Below are 27,096 nucleotides of genomic sequence, written 5' to 3' on the forward strand. Positions count from 1 at the left end.
TACATATATTGTGGAGGCCCAGGACAAGGTGTCCTAAAGAGATTTAGGAAGATGCCGGTTAGGCCGGCCGTCAAATCATTTTTCTTCGAGCTTCATTTTGGTGCCCTTCCCGCAGAAAACGTGGCTTAATGATAAATATATATTTGTACCTTGGACCCTCAACTGCACAATCTGTAAAAAAAACAGTAACCATCGATCACGTTTTTATGGACGGCTAGGATCCAGTTTTCACTGGGATGTATTACAAAACACCTTAAAGAAGGAACTACCCAATATTTCTTACGGCATCCGGTTTGTACCCGTTCAAAGTGAAAAGGTCGCGTACGACATGGTTATGGTGCTGGGTATGGAATTTAGGTGCGCAGAAGAAAATCTGCGATACCTGTCATGAATAACTTCATTGAAAGTGTAACATTTCTTAGAGATGTTCTCCGTAGTCGGCCTGAGCAACCTCAGTGAATGGATGTGATCGACGGATTGATCAACATGAAAAATCTATAATAAATCATTTTAGCAAATGATAGGCTAGTCATTTTTATGCCTGTAAGTACCTTGTTGACCAACAATAAAGAAAAAAATAAAGCTCGGCGTGGCTGGTGGTTTGCGTGCTGGGCTGCTGATCGGAGTTTAGAGGTTCGATTCCCAGTGGAGACAGATTTTTCAACTGTAAGTTCGTGCGAACATTTCCGCAGCTCATGAGCATAGAAAGGTAATAAACAAAATTAAGACTAAATTTTTGCCAGACCTTGTATTCAGAGCAGTGTAGACAGCTTATGATAGGAATAAGTAAAGTAGTACTTTAACTTGCCTTAGAATTTGGAAGTGCTTTTTAATTATCTAGACATTTTACACATTTTTTTGGGAAAGGGTTTCTGAACGTACTTTTTTTTCACATATTCTTTAACATCACACTAGCATTCAACATATCTGGAGGTGTTTTCTCGAGAAGGATCTTGTTTTCTCTTACTAATCTTTAAAAGCGCGCCCTATTTGTTTTCTGAAGTACTCGGACTTATTTTCCGAGAGCGCAGGAGGGAACTTCAGAAGCAAACAGTTGGCAGGCATCGGAAGCTTATACAATTCCTTACAATATCTCCTTAACATTATATCACAGTATTTCGCATTTGATTCGCACTTGTTTAAAAACGCGCGCCGTAGTTCTTGATTTGAAATTCTTAGTTACTCATTGTAATCGCAGAACAAATGTCAGAAGGAAAATTTTTCAACCCATCAGAAGCTTAGACTATTTGTGTCAACGTATTCAGGCTAACAATCTTGCAATATTCCGCAGTTGCCTCACAAGTATTTTAAAAAATGAAGCGTAACAATATTTACGACAGTTTGAACTACTCCCTGTGAGAAGCACTTCAGAAAGAGATAACCTTTTATTCAGAGCAGGCGTGAAATATTCGCCGTAGGCGTAGGCGGCTAGCCTCCTCAGTCCTGAAAACCGTCACGAGCCATCTCCCTCGGACTGGCTGACGAAACTAAGCTTGTCATTCAGTCTGGGGCTGTGCAGCTGTGTCTCCCCCTGCTCTTCAGTTAGGGCTCTGGTAGTTACGCCAGCATGTGGTCCCTTGCATCCCCATAACATATGTTGTGGGATGTTTTTATGTGGTGGCCGATATCCTGTGTAGTAAGGGGCCATGGACGTGAATGTTAGTTGGTATTTTTCGGAGCGTGACTGCTTCTTCTCTGGTTATATATAGTTTTCGGGGGAGACGGGAATATTTTTTTCTGTCAAGCCTATAACGGAAGAGGATGTCAACATTTTCTTGGGTACATCCTGGGTTCTCCGAAATCAATCTGGCAATGGTATCCGGTTAGCGTATCTTTGGGCAGAGGCGTCGGTGCTCTCGTTTCCATCCAAGTGACTGTGTTTCGGAGTCCATATGATTAAAGCGTCTGGGAGGTGGCGTGTTCAAGTGCTACATACAGATGCAGCAAGGCACCCGGAAAACAAACTCGCTGCATTGAAGTCGTGGATTCGAGATTTAAAGTAAATATCTCTACTACTCTTCTAACAAATTACACTTATAATACCGCACTAAAAGAGGTTGCGACGTACAAAGAACATGTCATAATCCTCACTTATTAGCAAACTGCATTCAGGAATTATTAAAACGGAAGAATGTTAAGCATAGCGGTCTAAATCCTTCATCGCACCGCTGCATTCCAACTCCCATACGTTTACATCGTAAGAAAATAACTAAAAAGCAAATTTTTGCCCCACTTCCGTACCATAGACCATTCCCATCAATTTGTGCATAACACTACTTTATATCTCACAGCTGTGTCAAAACAGGAGGCCACCCAAAATTCTGGATCTAAAACATCAATACAATACAATACAATACAATACAATACAATACAATACAATACAGTACAATACAATACAATACAATACAATACAATACAATACAATACAATACAATACAATACTTTTTACTCAAAATCATCAGGATGTTGGGTGCGCCGGCAAAAAGCCAGTGATGAGGCTTGACGAGGCCGACGCACCCTACAGAGGCAGTTTTGTAGTGGCACACATACAAAACCTAGTTGAAATAAAGAAAAGCATGGGTTAACCTTCAAGCATTGAGAACATAGGGTAGCACAGGTGTCAGTTCGTTGTTCATCAACTCTGATTCGTCATTTAATAAATGCGCAAGAGTGAAGCGCAACATTTGACAGCAGTAATTTGTGCGCGTCCTAGGTAAATAATTTAAAACATGTTCTAGTTGAGCACATAAAACGTTTTACGCTGTAATCTTGACAGCTGTAACATAAAACGGTTTTTAATGACGCTTGCCTTGTATCGTTTGACAAGTAACGTTTTCTAAAACTGGGTAAGTGGAGTGATGCCTATTTCTTCAAAAAATTGGTGCAGAATGTTCAAGTCGAGGAGCATTCGCAATATTTCTAACAGCTTTCTTTTGTAGGAGATGCAAGCGGTTGACGTTAGTGAAAGACCTGGTACCCCAGAGCAGAAAACAATAATTAAGAACAGAAGATAAGAGTGAGCTCTACAATGTTTAATTTATATGCTTTGCATGAAGTATCTCAGTCGACATAAAATGCCAACAGCCTTAGACAGTTTGTTGACGAAAAATTCGACGTCATCATTCCAAGTCAAATTTTCATTAAAAAGGACACCAAGACTTTTGACTGTTGGAAATAGTTGAATTAGTGAGGATCTCATCCCAAGAAACTGTTGGCAGTAAAGCTAGTTTATTTCGAGGTCTAAAATGCACTGCTTTTGTTTTTTCAGTGTTTATTTTTAAAGAGTTAATTTTAGGCCATTCTTGTAAAGAGTGTAAGCAATCTACTGATTGTTGCTCAAAATCTACTCTGCTCTGCGGCCTTGAAAAATAGAAAAGTGTCGTCTGCGTAGCTGACATAACTTCGATGATTGCTTATGCAGACGATGTCATTAATGTAAATGACGAAAAGCAATGGCCATATGCTACCTCGTGGAACGCCTGAAAAGATATGCAAGGCGTCTGATAAACAGTTGTTTATTATTACCTGTTGTACGTGAGAGCCTAGATAAGATTGAATTACTTGAAGAACCTCGCTGCAGAAACCATAATGCTCGAGCTTAGCTAACATTATTTTATGAATGTTGCGATCGAACTCTTTAGAAAAATCTATGAAAACGCCAAGCGTAAGTAGTTTAAGCTTTAAGGATTCTAAAATAAGTTCTTTTTGGGTTAATGGCGCTGTTTAAGTAGAAAAAAGTTTTATAAAGCCATGCTGGCTGGGATTAATAATGTTATGTTTGCCGCGAAAACCATTTATTCGTTTGTACAATATCTTTCCTAGACATTTTGAGAAAATAGGTTGAATGGAAATAGGTCATTAATTTGGCAGATTATGTTTGTCTCCACATTTATGAATAACCGCAAATTTGCCAATCTGCATTTTTTGGGGGAAATACTGCTTGTTATAAGCAGCAATTAAATATATATTCTAGTACTGGACTAACGATATCCGCTACATGTTTAACTGATAACATTTTCAGGCCGTCAATATCATGCGCCTTATTATTGGGTACCTCGATTTAAAATTGGACTAATGTTGCACCGTACAAGATCAGCCCTTCTAAGGAAGTCATCATTGTACAGTTCTTCCATATATTCTTTTCGTGCTTTTAAGTGAATTTTCTTTTACTGCTTTTCGAAACATTTTCACAACTTTTCATTTTCCGGTTGGCTCAAATATTTTAGAAGTTCTCTCTCCAACAATTACGGAGACAGCTCCAATATTTGCCGAAAGTTTTCGTGAAGGTGACGTTCGCTGTTACTGGGTTATTTCTCAACGGCACTTTCGGCGAATAAAGGGCCAAAAAGACACACAGTGTTGGTTCCCCGAACAGATCTGTAACGTTCGCCGGCGTAACTCGCCTATACGTCCGGCTACCAGCGGAAGCTCCCGCCACAGCAAATGAAATTTCAAAACACAGTCGGAGTACTCTAATAACTCGACAGACTCCATTTATTTGTTTAGTATTTTCTTTCTCACAAAGTTTAACTAAGTCACCCTGGTCAAGGCAGGGGATGCGGCTCGGCGGATGTACACCCGGTTCAACGAGGTGTACATCTATTAACCCGCGTCCGCTGCCTTGACCAGGGGAAACTTGGCATCGTTAAACTTTGTAATAAAGAAAGTACAGTCTTTACAGTGTTGTAGCATACGGTTAGTTGTTGTGAGGTGATAGAGGCATTATTAAGTGTTTAGAAATTAAGGGAGTCCAAAGTGCCGATGCAAGTACGGAGAGAGTCTGGGGGAGCCACAGGCGGGAACCATTAAGGCTTTTGCCTCGCACCCTGAACACAGCGCTTAAGGGTCCTCTCAGTTTAATTATGTGAATATGCGTGCAGTGTAAGCTCTCAAACAAGCGCAGAAATTGAAAGAAAGCTTATTAAAAAAATCATACAAGAGTTAGCAGAACGACACATGTCTATAACAGGCCCTTTCTAGCAGTGATTTATGTCAGAAATCGAGTGTTTTAAAACAAAATTCGGTGTCAGAATGAACGTCAAAGCTCCTTGTATAAGCGTGCGTCATTTTTAACGTAATTTGCAGTCATTCCTGCCTTTCGTAACTCTAACTTCAAGAATTATGCTCCAATTTACTCAAATCTGGTAGGTAACCGTCTAAATAAACTTCTTTATAGTTCAATGTCCAGCTTGAGTGAGTTTTTTGTAGAGCTTGTTGTTACCCCGTTTTCAGTGATAGCATTAGAAATGCACCGGCCGGCGGCAGCGTCGTCAGTAGCCTACGTCTGTAGAAGAGTAACTATAACAAATAGGAATGGAATAGCATTAATAGTCAAGTTTCAATGACCTCGTACTTTCAGTACATTGATGGGTGAAATACAATTAACAGTAAATTGAAAGAGGGCCAAATTTGTAAATAATTTATAGTTAAAACAGAGAGATGGAAAGGAACATGCTTTCGTGCTTCATTCGCATTCACAAAATTGATCATTGATAAGCTTTCCCTTCGAGATATACCTAAGTGCTTTCATGAGTAGAATGTAGAACCGCGGCTAGTTTTTCAGTATTTCTCAAGGACAGCCTTTCTGCGCTGGAGTTGGGATACCGCATGAAGATAAGTATTACTCATTTACTTGTTGGTCTGCGCTTGCAATGCAAAGAATGGAAAGGGACGCAAAGGAAGTCAAAACAAATCTGGTGAAGACGAACAACAATTCTTCGCTCCCGGCATGAGGGCATATTTCCCTGTGAGTCGCCCTAATCTGCTTGGGGGAAAAGGTTTCGTAGAAAGAGAGGAAAATGAAAGCCCCATTTCACAAACCCTGATAGACTTTTCGAAGTCTTCTTGTGCTGCTGTGTGGGAGAGTCGGCACGAGAAAGCGATGAAATTGTTGTTTCCCGTTTTCTTTTGTTGTTTCTATTTTATGCCTAGAGAGAAACGGAAGTAGTGGCACAAGGTACGCAGTGTGCACCTTGGTTGAGCTTTCGATGAGTAAGCACTGCGCACGGAGTCTGTTGCCCCACTGAAGACTTGCCACACACCACTGCTCTCGTTTGATGCGAGCAAATACGCTCAGCACACTCTGCGTTCTTCACAGTAATCTTCAGAAGTTTTGGTAGAAGTGGAATATGCGGAAGTCCTTAAACCGGGCTATTGCGGCATCAGTTTGAATAAAACATTTCTCTGAGAAAAAGTCATTGGATAGCGGGAGATGCAAAGAGTGTGAAATTTGGGGTGTAGTTCTGCAAAGATATATATGTTGCTGATTGTAGTAAAACTTGAAAACTATACAAATAAATATATTTGCCCAATAGTGGCCAAATTTGCAACTATGAAACCATTGCTAACACAACTCTGCAGGATGGCGACAAGAACCAGTATTTTGTTAAGAGTAACGGTAAACTTCTGAAGATTTAACAAGTGCTAATTTATTTTACGCCAGTAACGCAGTAACACTGCTGCATGAGTTGAAAGAATTTTGCAGTATAGAATGAAATCCAGGTACAGCACGGTCATATCGAGGGCATGCAAAATTCACAAGAAGCACACCTCTGAACATGGAGGAATCTGTGACAATTGAACACCTACGTATAGTCAGTTATATCCTCGTGTGATCCGACTATAGTAAAATTTTCCAACATATTTGACATTAAGTAATGAGATAGCAATTTTATTCCAAGGCTTTCATACTCAGAAGACCACGCTGGCCATTATATTGAACATTTACTGGAACTATTTATGCAGCATTGATGACAAACTCCCGCCAAAACGGTTATGGAGTGCCGGCATTCAGCGGAGCGGTGCTTTTTTTCACTTTCTAAAGAAGTTAGTACTGTTTCTCGTATTTCAATCTATTTTAAGCATATATCTTTCATTTGATACTAAAGTAATACAACAGTGAACGTGCAGAATACGTATTTAAACGGTTACGCTTACTTTCTTCTACGTTTGTTTTGATTTCGGTTATCAATTATGTCGGATGCTACAGGTCTCAACCAGGTTATTTTAATCGCGCTTTAGCGATGGCCTTGTTATCAAGAGCAAATAGGTTCTGCTGGTACATAGCGGCTTGTGGAGAAAATAGAGCCTATTTTTGCTAATAGGGGAACTGCCTCGCCTTTCTGATGAGTTGGCTGACACGATTTTGCGAAGAATCGCCGAAGGCAACGCAGGAGGCATTGGCTTCCCGTTAGTAACGGTGGCACTACCGGGAATTCAACTCTCTCACCCCCCCCCCCCCCCCCCCCCCACCCTCTGATGATGCAAGCTCGGAAACAAACAGAGACTATGATGACGGGTGCTCTATATAAAGCGCTCAAAGAACTCATAAATCTTAGAAAGGCCATTAAGGGTACGCAAGCACTATACATTTGTAAAGATCGTTAGTACATGAATACGTACATGGGAAATACTGGTATTTCATTGCAGATTTTTTTCTTTTTACAAGCAGTCAGCTTTCAACGTGGATCCCCAATTTCCAGAGCACCGCCCTGTGTTATCGATTGCCTCCGTTCTGTCTTTTGCATGATTTTAATCATTGTTTGCAAGGTCTAATAAGGCTTGCACAATTTTTCTTTTATGGCTGTGCCATAAACAGGGACCACACACTGCATCATGCTTAACCAAGCGACACGCACGTGATGAAGGATTCAGAGTGGCCACTTAGTCCATTCACATGGCGGCGTTCTCAATCCTCGTACATTCTAGCAGGGCAATGCGGCGATGCGCAGAGAGGCTTAGCAAATCCGGCCTTTTACGCCCGATCTCGAAGGGACGTGGCTCTAGAACATCTTATGTACTGAGATGGCGCTTTAGTCTATTCTGCCTCGTTATCAACAGTATAACGGGGCTTTTCCTACGCGTGTGACTTTAGTATTATATGATAAGCTCACTTCTTTTTGCCATCTCATCATAAGACCGGTGTTCGTGTTTTAACAGCACTACAACAGCGTAATATTGACCTACCGTAACGCAGTCAGTGGCGCTTTGCGTTGTTTCTAAATAAATAGTACCAAATAAAATTTATGATTGTAAAAATATTCCGAAGCTGTCTGAGAAGATAGTAGAAACCTTCAAAATTCACCCGTCCCAACGACCGTAGAAAAGGGCGCATGTCGCCTCAGACGTGCGAGTACAAACCATTTCTGCGCATCACGTTTACAACAGCTCGAACTACACATTTTCATTAAGTACTCGCAACCATTGCAGAGCTATAAAAATGTCTAGGCTACACCAATCTGGCCGTAGTCGATTAAGTCCCTGAGCCACATGAAACTAGCTGAGAGCAGAGATGGGAATTAGAAATATTTGGACACCTTACTTGATATTTTTTGCACTACATGGGCCTTTATTATTTGCTGAACTGACAGAAAACGGTATAGCCAAAACCTAAATTCTTTCTTTGTTCATGTCATTATAAATAACTGCTCATTGGCGTGTGACTTGAGTTTTTATCAAATAAGCTGCTGAGTCGAGAGAGAGTTCACGGAATAATTATAATGCTAGATTAAGTAACGATAAGGAACCGCATCTTTTAAGAGCGTGTGCTGGACTGTAGGCTGCATGCGGCGGAAGCTGAGCCTTCTAACTAATCCCACTCTCTCGTCGGATGTACCAGGCGTAGATTTGTTTTTAATATATTCTTTTTTTTTGCAATTGCATATTGCAGTTCAGAGCAAAGTATAAGTAGGACTCTGTGTGGACCTTCCTGACCCCTATTGGTCAAGGGCTTAAACTAAGGACCATTCCTAGAACCTCTAATTAGCGTAGTCTTGTTCTGTTGTACTTGGGTAACAGGTATCAGTATTTCCTCGTAGTCAAAAAAAAAAGGGGGGGGGGGGGGATATTCGAGTATCGGGCTCTTGTGTCCAACCCCATTTGCGAGCATAACTCAGCGAGAACTGGCGCCTTCAGAAAGTGCCGGCTCTCGATGTATTTGCTCGACTGCTTTCTTTCGTGCTGCCGGCTCAGTCTATCATGCGTTCAGATATCCCTCTTCGTCAAGAAGGGGAGAAAGGAGTAGATACGAAATACATACATATTGAAAATGTCTCCTGCAACGAGCGCGCAGCAAGAGTTGTCCAACAAACGTGTCTGCTGCGACCTTTATGTGTTGTGGCGCACAATGTATATTGAATAGCTCCCTACGGAGGAAATCCGTCTGAATACGTTGCAAGGATTTGACGCAGTTCTTAGACGTGCTGCTGCGTAACATGTCGCGACAGTGCATTAGGCAACCAACGACTCATTTTCACAAGTGTGCGTATGTTCATCCGGGTGCACATCGCCTTTACAGACCACTTTATTCTGATCCTTTGAACAATGTAAAACCTCTTTGAAAGCAGCGACAAAGCTCTACCATTTTGTTTGACATGTCCCGTTTTTTTACCGGATTCATTCATAAAACCTCCCGCGAAGACCGCTTTTATTTGCACCATATTGAGATAAACTTTAATATCTCAATCGGCCCATTTTCCATAGTCTATTCAAATATTCCGTGCAAGCTTACTTGCAAAGGCCGTCATTGCAAGTCTACACCTGGTGTAAATCTTATTTCTTTCAAAAAATCGCATAGTTCAAGTTTATAATGTTAGAAAGAAGGGGGGCCAGTAATGCAATAAAGCGCGTGAAAAATCTGCATTTAACCGAGGTTATTCAAATGCAGGGGGAGATGAGAGAGCTTGTGTTAGAAAATGTTCACTGTTCTCCAGCTGAAGCACAGGAACGAGTTATAGCCGCATAGATTTAAGGGTTTGCGAAGTCCACAAAGCGTAAAGGTTATTGCGCAAAGTATGCCATAATTCAGCCTACTTAACATGCCGTCCGGGCGCGCTGTGTGCAAAGGTGTTGCCCAATAAAAACTGCAAATCTGTGCCAGAACCATTCTTGACATCCTTGACTTCACTGGTTAAGGGGAGGATCAAAAGTGAGAAAGCACGGGCCTGACAACGCGAGGCGGCAGAGTGCTGAGGCAAGTAGGAGAGGGAGGGGGGAAGAGTTAAGAGGAACGCAGTGTCATTGCACGCAGTTCCACGCCACTCTAATTGAGGTTTGGTGTCCCCTCAGCAATGAATTACAGGAGGCTGGGGAGGCGAGTGCCCACCAGGAAGGTGTGGAGGATCTGGAGAAATCTTAAAGTTAGAGATGCAGCACGAGAAGAGCACGTCTGCTAACGGACTGGAGGCTAGAAACAGGGCTCGGTAGGCCGCCCTGGGGGTGGCGCAATGTGGTGTTACCGATAGACACTCACAAAGCAGGCGCTTCAGAGTTCCGCTGAGGTGTCCAAAACCCAGGAATTCCTGATGGGGAGAGTCCGAACCGGCAAGGAGGGAGCCGGAGGGGGTCTGAAGGGAAGAGAGGTAGGAGTGGGATGGGTGAAATGTGAGACCACACTTGGCCTAGATGTCAGGAGCTTTCATATATTGTCTTAGCTGTCTACTGCTTGCTATTTATTATGGGTGAGGTAAAAAAGACGCGCAAAGTAGGACTTATTGATTGAAAATGTAGTAGAAAAGAGCTCGTGCACGAAACAAGATCCCCAATAGGAGCTGCAGGGGAAGCCACTGAGCTGTCTGGTGATACTGTCAAGAGCGGAGTTTAAGTATCGGCAAATTGCATTTTTACTCATTTTAATAACTTACTTTTTACTTTAAATAGCTCCTGTAGTTTACTGTGACTGCAAATCTATTTTCTGACGATTTGTTTGTAATGCTTCTTCTATTTTATTCTCACAAATGAAGTGCCGCAGCATACAGTGACAAGCTATTTGGAACTCTCATGTTTTTCTGCTAACGTTTTGGAATTTCAGCCATTTGTTTCTAAATTCATTTCGAAATTTGTCCCGAAAAAAAAAAAAAAAAGAGGTTTCAGCGAAAAGGGCTCATGTCAAAAGATTGCGAAGAATGTTTTTGCTAAAACCATATTTGTAGCACCACGCAATGGAGCATACACTGCTAGTTATGTCAAGGTGCTTCAATATATTGCCAATTATTTTTCGCACCTCGCGCTCTAAGAAGGCCGACCTTGTCGCCTACCAAAAGCCATTTTATAATATCAAGTTACCTTAATTTAATGAATGAAGCACAGGCCTGTTAATTTATTTTAATGCGATGTTACTAAATGCTGCACGCCTGAGAATCTGGACGATGTAGCCTTGAGCGCCACGGAAACCATGGCCATAAATTCTGGACAAAATAATGTGTGAACAATAACTTCTTGCGATAACATTTTCTTTCACAATCTTACGATTCCAGCATAATGGGCAATATATCTGCAGGTCACTCATTGAGATGCAGGTGCCTTTCTGCTAGTCATTGTTAAGAACGCGCCCTAAATTAGTTTACCAATGCTGACATGAACTACACGGTCTGATGACAGGAAAAATTTTAAAGCAAGATTTTTTACGCATCATTTTATTTCAATAAGTTAATTTCTAACAGCATCTTAAAATGTTATACTTTTCCATCACAATTACTGTTCAAAAGCTGTCCTATTGGCTTACTGCGGCAGTCTTACCTATAATCGATGCAGGCGCAGGTCAGACTTAACATACGAAAGATATGCTACTCAAATTAGTATGTTGCTATTAGTTCCTAAAAATATATTCATATTAAAATCTTAGAATGAATGATCCAAAGTTGTCTAAAAAAATATAAGTAATGTAAAAAAAAAGCTGCACTTGAAGCCGTATGCCAAGCCACACTGGAGAAACAATTGGAAATAGATGGAAGAAGTTTCTGGTTTCCGTAGAGTTATAGCTGTTTTTGTTACCACGTTTTTTCTTTCCTTCTCAGCAGCTTTCCTTCAAGACAACCTACATAATCAGTAGTAAAGACGAAAAAATAAGAATGCCAGGCGCCATTGAGCCTCTAAGAATGTTTGCCCTCCGACCGAAAGTATCACTCATATTACTCTTGAGGGCATATCTGTTAGGTACAAAATAACAGAGAACAAAGTTTTCCTCTCAAAGTATTGACCGTGCAAACTCTACTTGCACGCCCAAACTTCAAGCCAAAATAATTAATTGTGGGTGGTTTGTAATTCACAGAATCATAGTAGTAACTTAACAGAAATAATGCTCGAAATTGAGGCCCTGATATGAGCAGAAATGTACCGCAGTGAAATTAAGCTTAAAATATTTAACGTAAAACACGCATGACGTTCAAAATTTCGCGGGCTCTCCCTTACAGAGCCTAAACAAATAATGCCGCCTGAAATTTGTACACATTACTGCAATCGTCTTGTAGTATGACTGGCAGCTTATAGTATGATTGACACTTATAGTATGACCTTATAGTATGATTGGCAGCTTGTAGTCATAGTGCGTGCTTATGAAATAAAATCACGTGAGTGTTATTCTGCATTTTGACTCAAATTCAGTGAAGAGGATACGGATTTCGATCTGCGATGGGCACCTACGAAGCAGCGTGGAGGAGCTGCACCGAAGTGTGGCGTAGTGTTAATTTCGAGTCTGGATTCTCATTCCGCTACTTAGTTTCGCTACAGTGAGTTCGACTTCGATATCTCAGAGCGACTTACTGTGCAGAAATTGAGTAATCGTAGCATGGCACGCAATATAATCTGAAATGATTGCATCTTTCTTTTTCTCTTTTTTATTTTGGAAAAAAGGTTGAGTGGTGAAAGCGAGGGGGGGGGGGGAGAGGGGAGGGGGGCTTTTTTTTAAAGGGGTGTCGGCTGCATTTTAGGAAACGTAGCGCTAAGAAGACAAGGACAAAATGAGGGATACACACATTTTTTTCTTTGTCCTTGTCTTCTTTGCACTACGTTTCCTAAAATGCAAATGCCCCAACTCGCCCAAATCAGCATTCTTGTGGTGCCGGCTGTCCCACCCTCTGAGCAGGATAAGAACACAAAACAGCTCTCTACCTTAACACGACGTGACATTTCAACAGCACGTAAATGCAACATGAGACTTGTCACTAAGAATGAACGTTGCATGTGCAGCTCTCACGACAAGCTGGAGCAGCAAGCAGCAGCATAAGAAAAATTGGCATATGGTTAAAATAATCTGATATACAAAACTGGAGCGCAAGCATTCAGATATTTCGGTCTTGCGATATAATGGAAAAGGTGCAGTTACAGCCTATGCCTTACCTGGTGTTTTTCTTTTTTTCTGAGTGTTTATGGATCGTTGGTTGAAACACTGCGCGCGATACGTCGGTGCGGTCTGCGCAGTAGATTATACACCAACGCAGACATTATGTGCACGATAGAGCTCGATGATTAAACATTACATCAAGAAATTGAAGGTCGTCAATATAAACGTTGAATCTAGTTTTTAAACTTTGCTTATCGGCAACGAAGTTTGAAATATTTAAAGTCAAAAATACGCATTTCTTCAGGACGTATGTTTGGCGTTCCACATTATAGGTTTATAAGATAAGCCTCTTGCATTTTTGATGCACCAGATACAGAAGCTGTTTGTCTATTGTATGCTGTAGAAACATTTAACTTAATTTCCGCTGCAGTACTAATCACAGTGATGCAAATTCAAAAATGCTTATTCGGAAAGCCAACATTAAGGTAAAAAAAAAGTGTATTTTTGACATAAATATTTCGCAATGAATTGCCAAGGAAGAAATTTTGAAAACTGGACTCAAGTTCTGTACTGATAGCCTTTCATTTCTTAATTTAATGTTGGTCCTTGAAATCAGAAGTAAAATAATGTTATTAGGTATGTTCAATTAATTATCGCTTCATCACTGCGCGCTATGTCCCTGTTGCTGTGAACTCACAATTATGTAGCACAAACCGCACCAACGTCTCTCTCAAACGGTTTTAAATAAGCATCTTAGACAGGGAAAAAAAAATCTCCATACAGATAATTGCCGCGTTGAGTTGCTTGATTTCTATATTGAAGGCACCAAAATGACGCCTGCCGACGCTGCCGCTATGGCTCGTTAACCTCGCCAACCTCATCGGGCGACGTGGCCATGTCTCTCATTTCCTCGTACATATATTTTACCGCGGTAAAGATTTAGAACTAATTAAGCTCTCCCTTTAAAGGTATTGTACGACCGCATTAGTGGCGGCTCCCATCTGCACCAGTTCTTGCCTCGTTCGCGCACGTGATCTTTGCTGCTCCCTTAATCAACAGTTCCTTATTTTGTGCATATATTATGCCGCATAACAACTCATTTGTACACATTCAGAAACTACCAGCGGACGTGATCCGCGCTTGTAAAACAAGCTACTGTGTCTGTATATGTATTTCATATGCCTTCTCCCACATCGTCACCCATCATGACTTTCTTTCTTCTCTCCTTCCCCTTCCCCAGTGCAGAGTAGCAGGCCAGATTTGAATTATTCCGGCCAACCTCTCTGCCTTTTGCTTTCAATAAATCCATCTATCTATGACGGACTTCTAGCTCCGCTTGCAAGGGTATGACGGGATAGCGTGCCACCCGCCATATAAAAACTAAGCTGTATGAACGTGCCTGTGTAGCCTAGCTGTAGCATGCCTAACTCGGCATTCAAGAGCACTGGAATTTTGATTATTTTTTGTTCCACCTTGCCACCTGTAATGAGCAACACAAGGTGGAATCTTTTCCTACCTTTCTGATATCATTTGGTACCTTTAAGTTGCACAAAGCATCAAAGGATCAGTGCTCGGACGTGCCAGCTGCCAGAACCATGCTCGTGGTTCTTCGCTCACAACGCCGAGAGAACACCTACATAGACGCCGGGGTTTCGGCGCAAAGCTGCCATTAAAGCTATCACCTTAATACCTCTAGTATTGATATAAAGATCTGCTTTAGGCAAGCCGCCTGAACGCCATCACCTTAGCCAGACAGGGTCCCTCCCCCAACTCTAAAGCTATTACCCCTCAGCCAGCGTATACTCAGCACGGACCCTTTTCCTCGTCACACAGTAACCTCCATGTAGTCTCCCTTAGGTTTCTCCTCCCGGCACCACCCTTTGCTTGTGCATTCTTCAGCTCTCATCATAGCCTTTCGCGGGCTCATTCCTTGGCAGCTACTTTCGGGTTGCGCATTCCTCCGCTTGTGCCTCACCCATGAAGCCTTACAGCGACTTGTTGCCTCTGACACTCTTCACTTTCTGCCAATTGAGGGGTGGGGCTGAGCTTCCATCTCTTCACTATGCCACCTGCTTTCGCTGGCAGCTTGCGTTTCACTCTGCTACTGCTTTTCGTAACAAGCAGGTGGCCGGTTACGCTAATTACTACGCCATTCCCACGAGGTGCACTCTACAATGCTCGGGCGTTATGCGGGGAATCTATGTTATGATTATCGATTGTACATTTTACTTTTACAAGGGTCGCTTTCGAGACGCTTCTATGAGTTGTATTTCATGGTCGCATTGCCTTCTTAGTGTTGCGTGCTTTTCTCGTGAATGTAGGTGTCTGATGAGTGGAGGTGAATGGATAAGTAGTGAGTAGGATAGTAGGGTGAATTTGTCGGTAAGTGATGAGAAAGGTAGCTTAATTGACATCCTGATACGTGGAAGGACTTTGGACATTTAAAGCTGATTGGCAATTGTTTGATGCTTTTTGCAAGGTGGTGGTTGGTTTTAGGTAGCGTATGATCTTTGTCTTCGATGCCTTCTTGAGGCGTTATTCAGTTTGTCTACAAGCCTTACTTTCATTTGCATACATCTTCGAATCCTTCTTGTAGATAAGTCAGGACACCACGCTACCACTAAATGAAATATTTGTCGAGTATGTATGAGCTTTCTCTGACTGCAGCTCGACCTCTTGACAAGGACACCGACGTTAGGTGTAAAGCACATGTTTAGTTTGAAGCTGATTTGACCGGCGGAATACGGGGAGGTATCATTCGTCTCGATCATTCTTGTTTGTTAAACATATTCAGCTCAAGTTTAGGCTTTCGTTCTACTTTTGTGCATCGAGACAACGGTAAAGATGTGTAATGGAATCGAGGGACCTAAATTCTCGATGTAATATTTGAGCCTTTATATGGGAAGTTGCTGCCATCTCGAATACTGGCCTGCGCACTTAACCACGAGCCTTCCATATATAGGCTGTATATAACATTCTCGCTCCCTTCCTTGAGAAAATCACAGCTTAGGTAGATGCAACTCGGATTTATTTCCCAGTGTGCCCCGTATTTTGGTGATTTGGCCGGAACAGCCTGCCTTGCACAACGCCAATAGCAACGACGCATGGGGACTCCAGGGATTAGGACCGTCGCGTGAGTGTTTCTGTGGAGGGATTTCTTTTTCGTACTCTTGTGACTTATCTGTCTTCGGCGCTAAGGCTGGGTTCTCGGTGATCAGCCTCCTGGAAGCTTTTGTTCTGTTTCTCGCCTGCTTATGTGCAATGGCAAATGAGCTTTGCGGGAAGTGTGACCGTGTGGAACGTACCCAACACAGTCCCCGAAGTAATGTTCAGTTATTTCTTCTCTCGGCTTCAAGCTGCTATTTTACCTTCCTGAAATAACCTGACCGTTCAGAGAAACCACTTAATGGCTTCTGTCAACCGCAAGAGGCGGCTTTCCCCGTGCATGCAACTGTACAATGACGGCCATGCTATGTGGGTATTGCGGACTGTTTCCCAAACTTGCACCTCCTAGTATGGCAAGGTATACGACGCCAGCTGCTCTATATCTTACTTCGCATTATTGCGATTGTAAAACGCTATAAGCTGACTCAGTCCACCCTTGAATCCATTGATATAAGAATTACACATCACTTTAGAGTTCAGGCAATCAATACCAGTGATATATAACCAAATATAATGCGACATGGACAGGTTTTCCAACTTTCCTCTCAAAACAATAGCAGTTTGTTTTTCTTGCCGTTTTAAATGTAATAAGTATGCTTGTGTCTTTCCTGAGGGTTTCTGTTTTCAATCCAACTGCACCGCCTTGAACAATTTCGTCAGGAGGCAGTGCCATATATTTTAATCATTTCGCAAAAAAGGCATTTTATCTAGACATCTTGGGGCGTTTTCTTTTGTCGCTGTCTAGGGAATGCAGGAAGGAGGAGAAAAAGAAGCACAATCAAGCAGAGAGGGTAAAATATGCTTATACGTTGCTCTCATTAAGTCTTACAAAAACAGAGATGTACATAAGACCAGTTCGGTGTGGCACGGCACAAAATATTCATACATAAAAGATCCGAAGTACGGCTGTATTTCGCAACGTTTACCTTCGCGAATTAATCGCAGGTATTCAGCACTGATTTGCATGTTTATTCTTTGAAACCTGTAAAGGAGATTCAGCGTTGTCAAATTCAATGTTAAACACGCTTAGTTTTCAAGGTGAGCTTTTGAGGTTCTTTGGTGATGGTTCCATCAGTGAGCAAGAATAGGAAAGGTGAGGTGAGGATTACTCAAATCTGATAAATTAAACGAAGCCTAAATTAGTTTCCTTGGGATCAAGAAATAAAAGTTCGGGAACGTAGTCTGAAAAGAGCTGCAACTACAGCTCCGCCTTTTTCTTGATGAGCACGAAACTCTCAGAGCGGCCGTTTCTAATTTTACTTCAAAACGATTTCTTTCGTACTGTCTTCTTTCCTGGACGAGAGGGAAAGACTTCTGCGAAGAAATGTGACTGCTGTAATTTCTCGCTTTGAGGAGCAAATTCTCCACACATAGTAGTGGCAACAAAACGTTTCGCAGTTTTCCACGGGCGCTCGTGGCTTAGAAAATAATTGGTCTTGACAGAATCACTGCAGTGTTAGGCTCCTAAGCGGCTACGTTTATTGACATTTATCGCTCAGTAGGATGGCTTTTTGGACTCGTTGGTTCATAGTTTCAAAACACTGTAGTGCAACAAAAGACGAGGACACAAAAACAGTAAGAAACAACACAAGTGCTAACATCTTAGAAATATTGTTGTTATCAAGCAGCACATTTACGCGTCAGAAAAATCGCGTAATAGCTTAGCACAGCATTATCACATTCGTAGAATGCAAGCTCTTTATCCATGAGGAAGATGTAAGGTGTGCTAACACGCGTGCGACCCCATGGGATAGAGTAGCTTCTTTCAACACATTAAGGATGCTTCTTCCCCTTTAAGCAGGCTGAAATGCCTCGGAATTCAGCAGTGTCCAAGGCCATGATGACTTTCGTTTGGACGTCTTCGTCCTGGCTGATTTCGGTCTGGTTAGTTGCAGCTAAGGTATGTTCACAACATGTGCATCTTGTCTGAAATTTAATGACAGTGTTTATACAGCGGGATCTGGATCGCAAGATGCGTTCTACTTAGGGTGAGTGGGTAGGAAAAAAACCCTGCCTGCAAATTTCTCCATATAACCTCTTCCTTTCTACTCAGATCTCCGCCTGCTCGAGACAATGTGTCTCTTTGTAATCTGTAATGATTTTGAATATTGAGATATGTTTTCAGCTCCTTGCTCTGAAGGGGCTCTCTACTCGACAATATCGAACTGGTATCCCGATGTGTAGATACCACTACGGTCAAATCATGCCAGTGAGTCAATGCGTGCGCTGCCTCGTTTCATCGCAGGTCCTCGTGGGCCGGAGTCTAGATGAGAATAATTAGTCCCGCAGGTGGCGGCCTGACATTAAAAATTTTAACTACTTCGGCAGATACCCTGCCAGCGTTTGTAGTTTAGGATGAACTACTTATTCTCTCAGCTTCAATGATTTCATGTGTTAACCTATCTCTGATTTTTACTATACACTTATCCAGAAAAGCTTTCCATCTTTTTTTTTTCTCAGGCCAGAGAATATGGTCTACGATATTCCCTCCTTTTCTGTTCTTGTTGAACATATTGCCACGTGCCTAGCGCCGCGCCACAGCCGTGTTTGGTGTCGACGACGACGAAGCGGTTGTTGTTGGCACGAGCGGCGCGCTGGTGCTGGACTCTGTGATCGGAACGACAAGCCGACCTTATTCTCTGGTCCTCGGCTACGTGTACCTTCACGGTTCCCTGTGACTTCAGTCGTGACAATATTTTGTCTTGCAAGACAAAAGCATGTACAGCTTTTCTGAATAAATATGTTGCATAGCAAGAAGCTGGCATAGGATAACAAGGGAAATCATTGAAGCTGAGAGGATAAATAGTTCAAGTCGCACGTGTGACAGCCCGCCTTCCATCTTTTTCGGGCCCCGCCGGGGTGGCGCAGTGGTTACGGTGGTCGACCACTGTTCCCAAGGAAGCGGGATCGAATCCCGGCCTCGGCGGCCGCTTTTCGATGGAGGCGAAAAGCAAGGCGCCCGTGTGCTGTGCGATGTCAGTGCACGTTAAAGAACCCCACGTGGTCGAAATTTCCGGAGGCCTCCACTACGGCGTCTCTCATAGCCCGAGTCGCTTTGGGACGTTAAACCCCACAAATCAAACCAACCAATCTATCTTCCTCGGTGATAAAGAACTCGCACCTCTGCGAATGTGATAATGCTGTGGAAAGCGAATTACTTTTTTTTTCTGGCGTATAAAAGTGCTTCTTGAGGACAATAAAATTTGTAGGGAGTCATTGCTCGTGGTTTTACATTCTGTTCTTGTGCCCTAGGTTTTCCTCCCGCTATAGTGCTTTGAAGACATTTATCGCTTCGTATTGGTTCCGTATCTTGTGGCGTCTCTAAAAATGCATTTTATTCTGCCACAGTTCTTATTTTTTTTTTCAGACGCAGTCTTTATAACACTAACATCTCACGGGAGAGGAGAGGAGAGTGTGGGCGTAGTGCAAACATTACAAGTACTTTTTATTTTCCTTGGTGGTAATTTCTGTGTACAAGGAAAAGATATCATTCCGAGATGTCTCTTCTAATCGACCCGGACGTTTCTTCAATTAAGGTTCTGCGGCAATAAATTGGCATCGCCAAGAAGCCTCAACGTCACCTATTTTATTACTATCGTTTTTAAGGTGTCTATAACCACCTTGGTGATGATACTAGTAAAAATAATTGCCAGCCTCATCTATTTGAGGAGTTTTTGAAAACCACTCCTTGCGAGTGGTGACTCTGTTCAATATGAAAGGGCGTCGCATGTAGAAACTTTGAATGGAGAAAATTTCGAAGGAAACCTCTTTCAGCATAGCCAAAGAAATGCGTTAAATTATCCTCCAATAATTCGTTTATAGAGTGCAGATTTCTTACGCTTTTGCGATTTGTGAATTTACGATTGCTTTTCAATTCTCTTTTCAAGGCATGTTCGCGGTGACGTGACGCTATACTACCGCACCAGTGTTGATGTTTGCAGCGAAGATAACCGCGTAGTTTGATTTCGGTTGGCCTCTAATTTTTGATCTTGCGGTAGCAATGGCTTGTCGTTTGCAGTATATTGTGTTAGTTGCAGTATTCTGCCTAGTAGCAGCAGATATCTTTTTCACGAGTGTGCCTAAGGGGAAAAGTTCCGCCTTAGCACTTCTTCTCGCTGAGATTGCTCGGTTTACTTTCCCTGGCGCTATAATCTTGTTGAGAATTTCGCGAAATGACGCTGGAGAGAGCCTAATCATATTTGCTGTCTGTGCGCCATATGTGTCGAGACAGGGGCATTAGAGCTGTGACCGCGGAACGAAAGATGAACAGGAATTACAAAAGGGACAGGATATACTATGTTCTAGGAGAAAAACATTGTGGTCATGCTGGGTGAAGTATGCATTTATAATTTCTAGTTATATTCATGAACGCGTGGCTTGTCAATTGAGCGGAAATATTTATCATTATCAAAAATCTTTGTTTCTTTTAACTGACTTGCACTTTGTTGCAACTAGAAAGTAGTGAACTCCGTGTATGTGTTATTCTAATATGAATGGGCCAGTATTAATGAACATGAACTACTAAGAAAATTCAACCGGCAGACATTTTACTGCACAAAGCATAAAATAAAAACAAACACAACACGGGTACAGTTGCAAATCAACCTGTGACCAACGTTCTGAAATAAATGCCGCTCTTTATGAATTTTTGAGGGACTTTAGGTTTTATATTAGACAACTCCGAAGTCATGTGCTTATACTGATTTCTATAAATTATTTTTGTATTTCGTTTGTTAGCATAATATATTTTTTACGCACACATGCTTAACCTCCGCATATTGCAAGCATCATTATCTGGTTTTAACCTTTCCGTCTTCACGCATCAAATGGTGAATGCGAAATAGACCACGGCACCACTATCAAAGAGAAACTCGAACTTAGTTGCGTGTTTCTACCTTCTTCTCTTCTGAAAAATAATCTATATGTGAACCATCTTTCTTGCACTTCCTGTTTCCTGGCCCATCCTCCACCACCTATGTGCGAGACAACATCTGGACAACGTCAACCCCTTCGGGCCGTATAGAATGGCGTCTATGCACAGCAAGCCCCGAAAACGGAAGTGCAAGCTCCTCAAGCATTCAACAAGCTGTCATCTTCTCCTTCCAGTACAATAAGCACCTCGCCAGGTCATGTTCCCGAAAATTGCTTCTTTGATCTCACTGCCGTGTTGCAGCGGCAGCTGTCACGGCTAATTAACTTCCCCGCCAACGGCGTACGATGGCGGTGAATGCGAGACCGTGGTCGGTTATCTTGCCATGAGTCTTACTTCATCGCCATGCGCAACAAGGCTTACGCAGTCTTTTAGGTCCCAAGGGCTGCTGCGTCGTGCATTAGGCCTGCGCCATGCCACGAGCACAGATTCCAAGCTTGGCCCCAAGGGGCACTTATCGGGAGCGAGAAACCAGCGTCTGCATTGGTGAGAATGTCATAATGTAGAAGCGTGGTTGGCTGGGTCACCTCCTTTCAACATAGACGCACTTTCGGCACCCTTTCTTTGATGTACCGCGTGTTATGCGCTTCAACGGTTGAGCTGCCCTTAACGGCACTTTCGGCAGTAACAGCGATGATTAGCGGCGTTAGTCAGAGAGAAAAAAATCGAGTGAACAAGAAACGTTCTTTGCTCAGTTGGCACCAAGTTTACGGAGTGTACCATTGTAATGCAAGTGATCAAAGCGTCCTCCAGGGGCTGACTGCCACTTATAATATAATACATAATAAATTAAAGCCTAAATTAAAACTGAGTTCTGTTAAGCACCAGTAGTATTAAAGAACGTTAGGAGAAGCACGAAGCAGGGAAATATACTGCAATGACCCTCCCTCAGCACCGAAAGCGTGTCACGTCTCCCACGCTGTTTCACACTTTATTTTTCTGCGGTACTTTCATGTCTATTTATACCTGTATGATGACACGCATTCATCTCGCAAGCCCTAACAACATCAGACCTTATCTGCGACCGATTTCGTCTTGGTCGATGCCAGTACAGGTCTCAACCTCAGACGTATGCAGGCGAAGTCGATTACGTGATGCGAATTTCAACCTGGAACTGCTACGAAAATCCTTGGCGTCATACTGATTAGATCCAGGCATCACGCATCTTTGTTTGATTGTTTGTTTGGTTGGTTTTTCATCAATCGCATCGGATGCTGTGAGATTTCAGTGGCGGTTCCTGGGCTGTCATGAACTGTGTGGGCTGTTGTGGCGCAACTTAACAAAATATTCACAACTTCTAGTTTTCTGCGAGGACGCAGAAATCGATGTTGTTCCGAAACGTGGAAAATTGTATTGCGTGACATGCGTTTGGCATTGCAAAACAAGTCTCCGCTGTTCCCGCTGGCTCCCATGAATTTGCCTCTCGCCACTAATGCGGGCATGGCTGCCACACCAGCAAACTTGAGTTTGAGTTCCCTATACGCCTGGTCCCTGACAGGCTTCAGTAGATTACTGTAGTTACCTGAGGCAACTTACCAGCCTGATTGTATCCACAGACAATGACCTCCTTGGCTTCATCGGCCGCCGAGAGGTCTCATATCATAACCAATTCATTTCTCGACTTATTCTATACGCTACAGTCCTTGCTCACTGCCTATCTTCCCATAGAGCCTGTGTTTTCAATTTCAATTTTAAAGCGAAAGCCTTACTGAGTCATGTAGGGTGTGCCTAAATGTGTGTACAAAATGCATGTACCAAACGTGAGGCTAATGTGACAGTGGTTGAAGTGACACAGTGTAATGATAATGAATTAGGGGCTGATGATTAGTGATAGAGGTTAGTGGTTGGTGATTAGTGATGTGACATTAGGGATAGATGGTTAGTGATATGGGGTTAGTCACTTGTGGTTACTGAAAGGGGTGAACGATTGGTAATTAGTGATATGGGGTTGGCGATTGATGGCTAGCAATAGTGGGATTAGTGATGATAGATGAACTAGTGATGTGAATTAGTGACAAGAGATTAGTAGTATTCGTTTAGTGATAACTGGGCTCGATTCTCGTAAAGGTTGGGCTCCGGTCACAAGATAGTCATGGATACAAGCCTCCTGAAGATAATGTGTTCGAATTCCGTAAGGAAGTGGGCATGAGGCAAGTAAAGGTTGTGGGCTTGAATCGCGCAAAAGTAGGGGGTTCAAGTCATGTCACGTGGCTGTGAGAGTATCACGTGACAAGATCGCATGGTAGTGAAGCTGCATTACAATGTCACGTAACTATGAGAACGCCACGCGACGGGACTAATGGTGCACTGTCCAACCATACACTTGCAGGAGCACTGCAACGAATGCGAGCCAAGGAAGCGAAATTTGCACTGTGCGGCACCAGCCCTGGCCTTGCTAGCAAAAGCTATACTAAGGGCGCACGATGTACCGTGTGCAGCAACAATGCTTAGACATTCGCATTTCTAAGTGCAGATTCCGCAGTGGTCTCGGAATTTTATGTGAGTCCCTTTCCCTTTAAAGCGTTTAATAGCTGATAATGGACAGATTTTTCTTATAAGGCGAAATCCTTTCATTGCTCGTCAATGGCGTGGTGGAACAGTGTTCACAAAAGTGTAACTTCGAAGTCCATGATCGTTCTATGCAGATTAATGACTGAAAATAATTCATTACGAATAGTTAATATCTGATGAATACTGCCAGATTATATAGTGATAATGATACAGATAGATAGTAAAAACCGTAAACTGATGGTGCTAATGATAGAGTTGAAAAATATAGGGATTAATGATATATTTACAGAGGTGATGATAGTGATAGACAGATACTAATAGCCCCAGGAAGCTATGTAGATCTTTGATAGAAGTCGGTTTTCGAAAGTCTGCTACGGCACGAAGTTTGGCAGGTTCTGGAGATACACCTTCTTTAGAGACAACGTGGCGGAGAATGGTGACCTGGCGGGTGGCAAAACGACATTTGTTTTTCAAATGCAGGTGCAGTCTGGCATCAAAGAGGCAGGTCAAAACGTGCTTCAGACGGTAGACGTGTGTGTCAAAGTCGGTACGAAAGACTATGATGTCGTCGAGGTAATGTCTTCCACTTTAGGTACAATCCATCGAGAGTTACAAAGACGGTTTTGGGGTAATAAGCCGCTTCCAGGGGAACCTGCCAGTACCTGGAACGTAAATATAGGGAAGAAAAGAGCTCAGCGCCTTGAAAACAATCAAGAGCGTCGTCGATGCGCGGGAGCGGGTAGACGTCCTTGCGCGTAATCTTATTAGGGCGGCGATAATCGACACAGAAGCGGATAGAGCCATCGTTCTTTTGTACGAGGACAATAGGTGAAGCCCAAGGGCTGCTTGAGGGCTGAATCACGCCGTTCTGAAGCATTAGGCCGACTTGCTCTTCAATAGCCTGACGTTCTGTTGCAGACACACGATAGGGGGGCGGTGTCGCAGTGGTGAGTGGGTGCCGGTATCGATGCTACAAGTGACTGTAAAAGTTTGACCCAAAAAACTTTGCTGAGAGTCGAAGGAGGAACGGAAGTGACGTAGTAGGTTCAAAAGATGTGTGCGCTACGCTGGAGGAAGATCAGCATCGATGGAACGGAGGAATAAGTGTGTAAAGGGGGCAGCGGGTGCAAGTGAAGGAGGTGGAGCGCAGTCACGGCAGATCCGGCGCGTCGTCAGGTTCATAAGAGATCAGAAGAGATGTGATTGGCTGGATACTGCTGAGGCATTCACCAGGCGCAAAGCAGTAGGCCAGCGGAAATAGCGAGCACAGCCTAGGGCAATGGAAGGCACTTGCGGCGCAGGAAAGTGTGGGCTGGTGTGAAGAGAACAGTCTCATCTCTAGCAGAATCACAAGCGACACGAACGAGCACAGAAAAGCAGACAAGAAGGTCGATAACTTCGGCGACGAGGGCTTTAGCGCAGGAATTCTACGGAGCAGCGTCTGGCAAGGCATCGAGCAAAGTCGAGAACCCCCTTCAGCAGGAGCACAATCGATGATAGCAGCGTGACGCAACAGGAAATTCGACTCTAAGATGAGCGCATGTGTGCAAGAGGGCAGCACGACAAACTCGATAGTTTACAATGCGTCCTAGATCGTGACTCGAGCGGTGCATGCTCCTAACAATGTAATGTGTTCATCAGTGGCCCTGAAACTGGTGTCTTCACTTTCTTTAACGAGCGACAAAGGTTAGCGTCCACTACTGACATCGCGACATCAGTGTCGTTAAGAGCCATGACAGAAATGCCCTCGACCAAACCTTCTATAAGGTTGGCGGGTGATCGACGGGGTCTTTGAAAGTTCGAAGGGGGCGCAGTTCTTGCCTCAGGAGCTGCGGCACCTAGTCTTCCTCTTGATTATTCTGGCGACGTCGCATTGGAGAGATGGAGCGGCGTCGCGGCGAAGGGGAACGACGACTCGAGAGGGCGGAGCGTTCTGGAGAAAAAGGACGACTTGCTTGCTCATATTACATGCGGAGTACTCACGCGATGGAAGCCAGTACCTGGAAGCTTGGCCAGGTGGTGCTGGCACTCAGTAACAGCGACGGCAATAGCGGGCGATATGACCAGGCAGTTCGCAAAAGTAGCAAATCGGACGGTTATCATTTGTGCGCCATAGGTTGCTTACTCGTGGAATCGGTCGACGATATGATGGTGCCGGTGCTTGTACAGGCACTGACATCACAGGGTAGGTAGGCGGTCGAGGCCCTGCGGCCATTTCTGCATAAGTTGGTGGAACGGCTACAGGTCTTGGGGCGACGTCGGCGTATGTCACGAGAGCTGTAACAAGTCGCGGGACGTAAGCGTAAGTTAGCGGAGCGGCGACAGGTGATGGCGGATGGGAGGACGGGACTACTTCAGGAACGTGCTCTTGTATGGTTTGGCGGATAGCAGGGGCCAAATACGGTGGCTGTTGTGATCTTGAATGAAGAGAAAGCTGACGCACCACCTCTTCACGAACGAAATCTTTTATCTGCTGCAGCAGAGAGGAGCTGTCGGTGACAGGCGTAAGTCTAGCAAGCGATTCCACTTGCCTTGGGTGCTGACGAGTCAGCGACCTTTGCTTGCACAGCTCCTCGAAGCTCTGGCAAAGCGTGAAGACTTCAGCAATGGTGCGCAACTCACGGGCTATCAACATATAATAAGCGTCGCCTATGCCTTTCAATATGTGTTTGATGCTTTCAAATTCCGATATGTTGGAGTTCACCCACTTGCATAAGTCGACGATACCTTCTATGTAGCACGTAAAGCTTTTGCCCCTCTGGTGCGACCGCTCACGCAAGCGCCGTTCAGCATGGAGTTTTCTGACTTCCGGACGGCAAAACACTTCTAAGAAGGTCGTTTTGAAGGTGGCCCCACTTAGGAGATCCCCCACGTGGTTCCGGTACCACAGGTTAGCCACGCCGGTAAGATAAAATATGGCGTCTTTAAGCTTTGTCTCGTCATCCCACTTGTTGTAAAGGCTCACCCGTTCGTAGGAGCTGAGAAAATCATCTACATCATGGTCGTCGGTCCCGCTGTAGATAGCTGGGTCCTGCTGGCGAAGGGAGCCGGCACAAATGTCCGCCGAGCCCGCCTGCACAGCTTCGTGTCTAACGTCCTCAACCGTCGTGGGTGTCACAAGAGTTCGACTGCGGAGCTCCAGCATCAATGTTTTTAACCAGCGACACTCCACCAAATGTAAGATGGGGGTTTATTTGATGGTGCTGGGACTAGGAACATCAGCGGCGAACACAGCGACAACGAACACAGTCAGGTCTAACACGCGCAGCGATAACAATGCCACTGACTGTAATGTTCCCCACGTACTTCTTTCTCTTCACATTCGAAATGAAATTCTGCTTCTATGCATATTGTTTGGCAGCGAATTTGAAGTAAAATAAAACTTTGGAAGCTGCAAGTCCAGCATTATAATTTGTCTTGCTCTTAATACGGT

At 43.5% G+C, this 27,096-nt stretch overlaps 1 protein-coding gene across 1 annotated transcript in view; it reads right to left on the minus strand.

Annotated features, from left to right (window-relative positions):
* LOC146207411 (uncharacterized) overlaps positions 1-26,808 on the minus strand; it is a 125,078-nt gene extending 98,270 nt beyond the window's left edge. The window contains exon 1 of the mRNA XM_084576727.1: positions 25,841-26,808. Within this exon, the coding sequence (XP_084432853.1) occupies positions 25,841-26,808 (968 nt within the window). The remainder of the gene's footprint in view (positions 1-25,840) is intronic.
* Positions 26,809-27,096: the final 288 nt, after the last annotated feature.

Source organism: Amblyomma maculatum, chromosome 1 (genome assembly GCF_055883805.1).
Source record: "Amblyomma maculatum isolate TAMU_Amacu chromosome 1, ASM5588380v1, whole genome shotgun sequence".
In the NCBI taxonomy this organism is placed as follows: Eukaryota; Metazoa; Arthropoda; class Arachnida; order Ixodida; family Ixodidae; genus Amblyomma; species Amblyomma maculatum.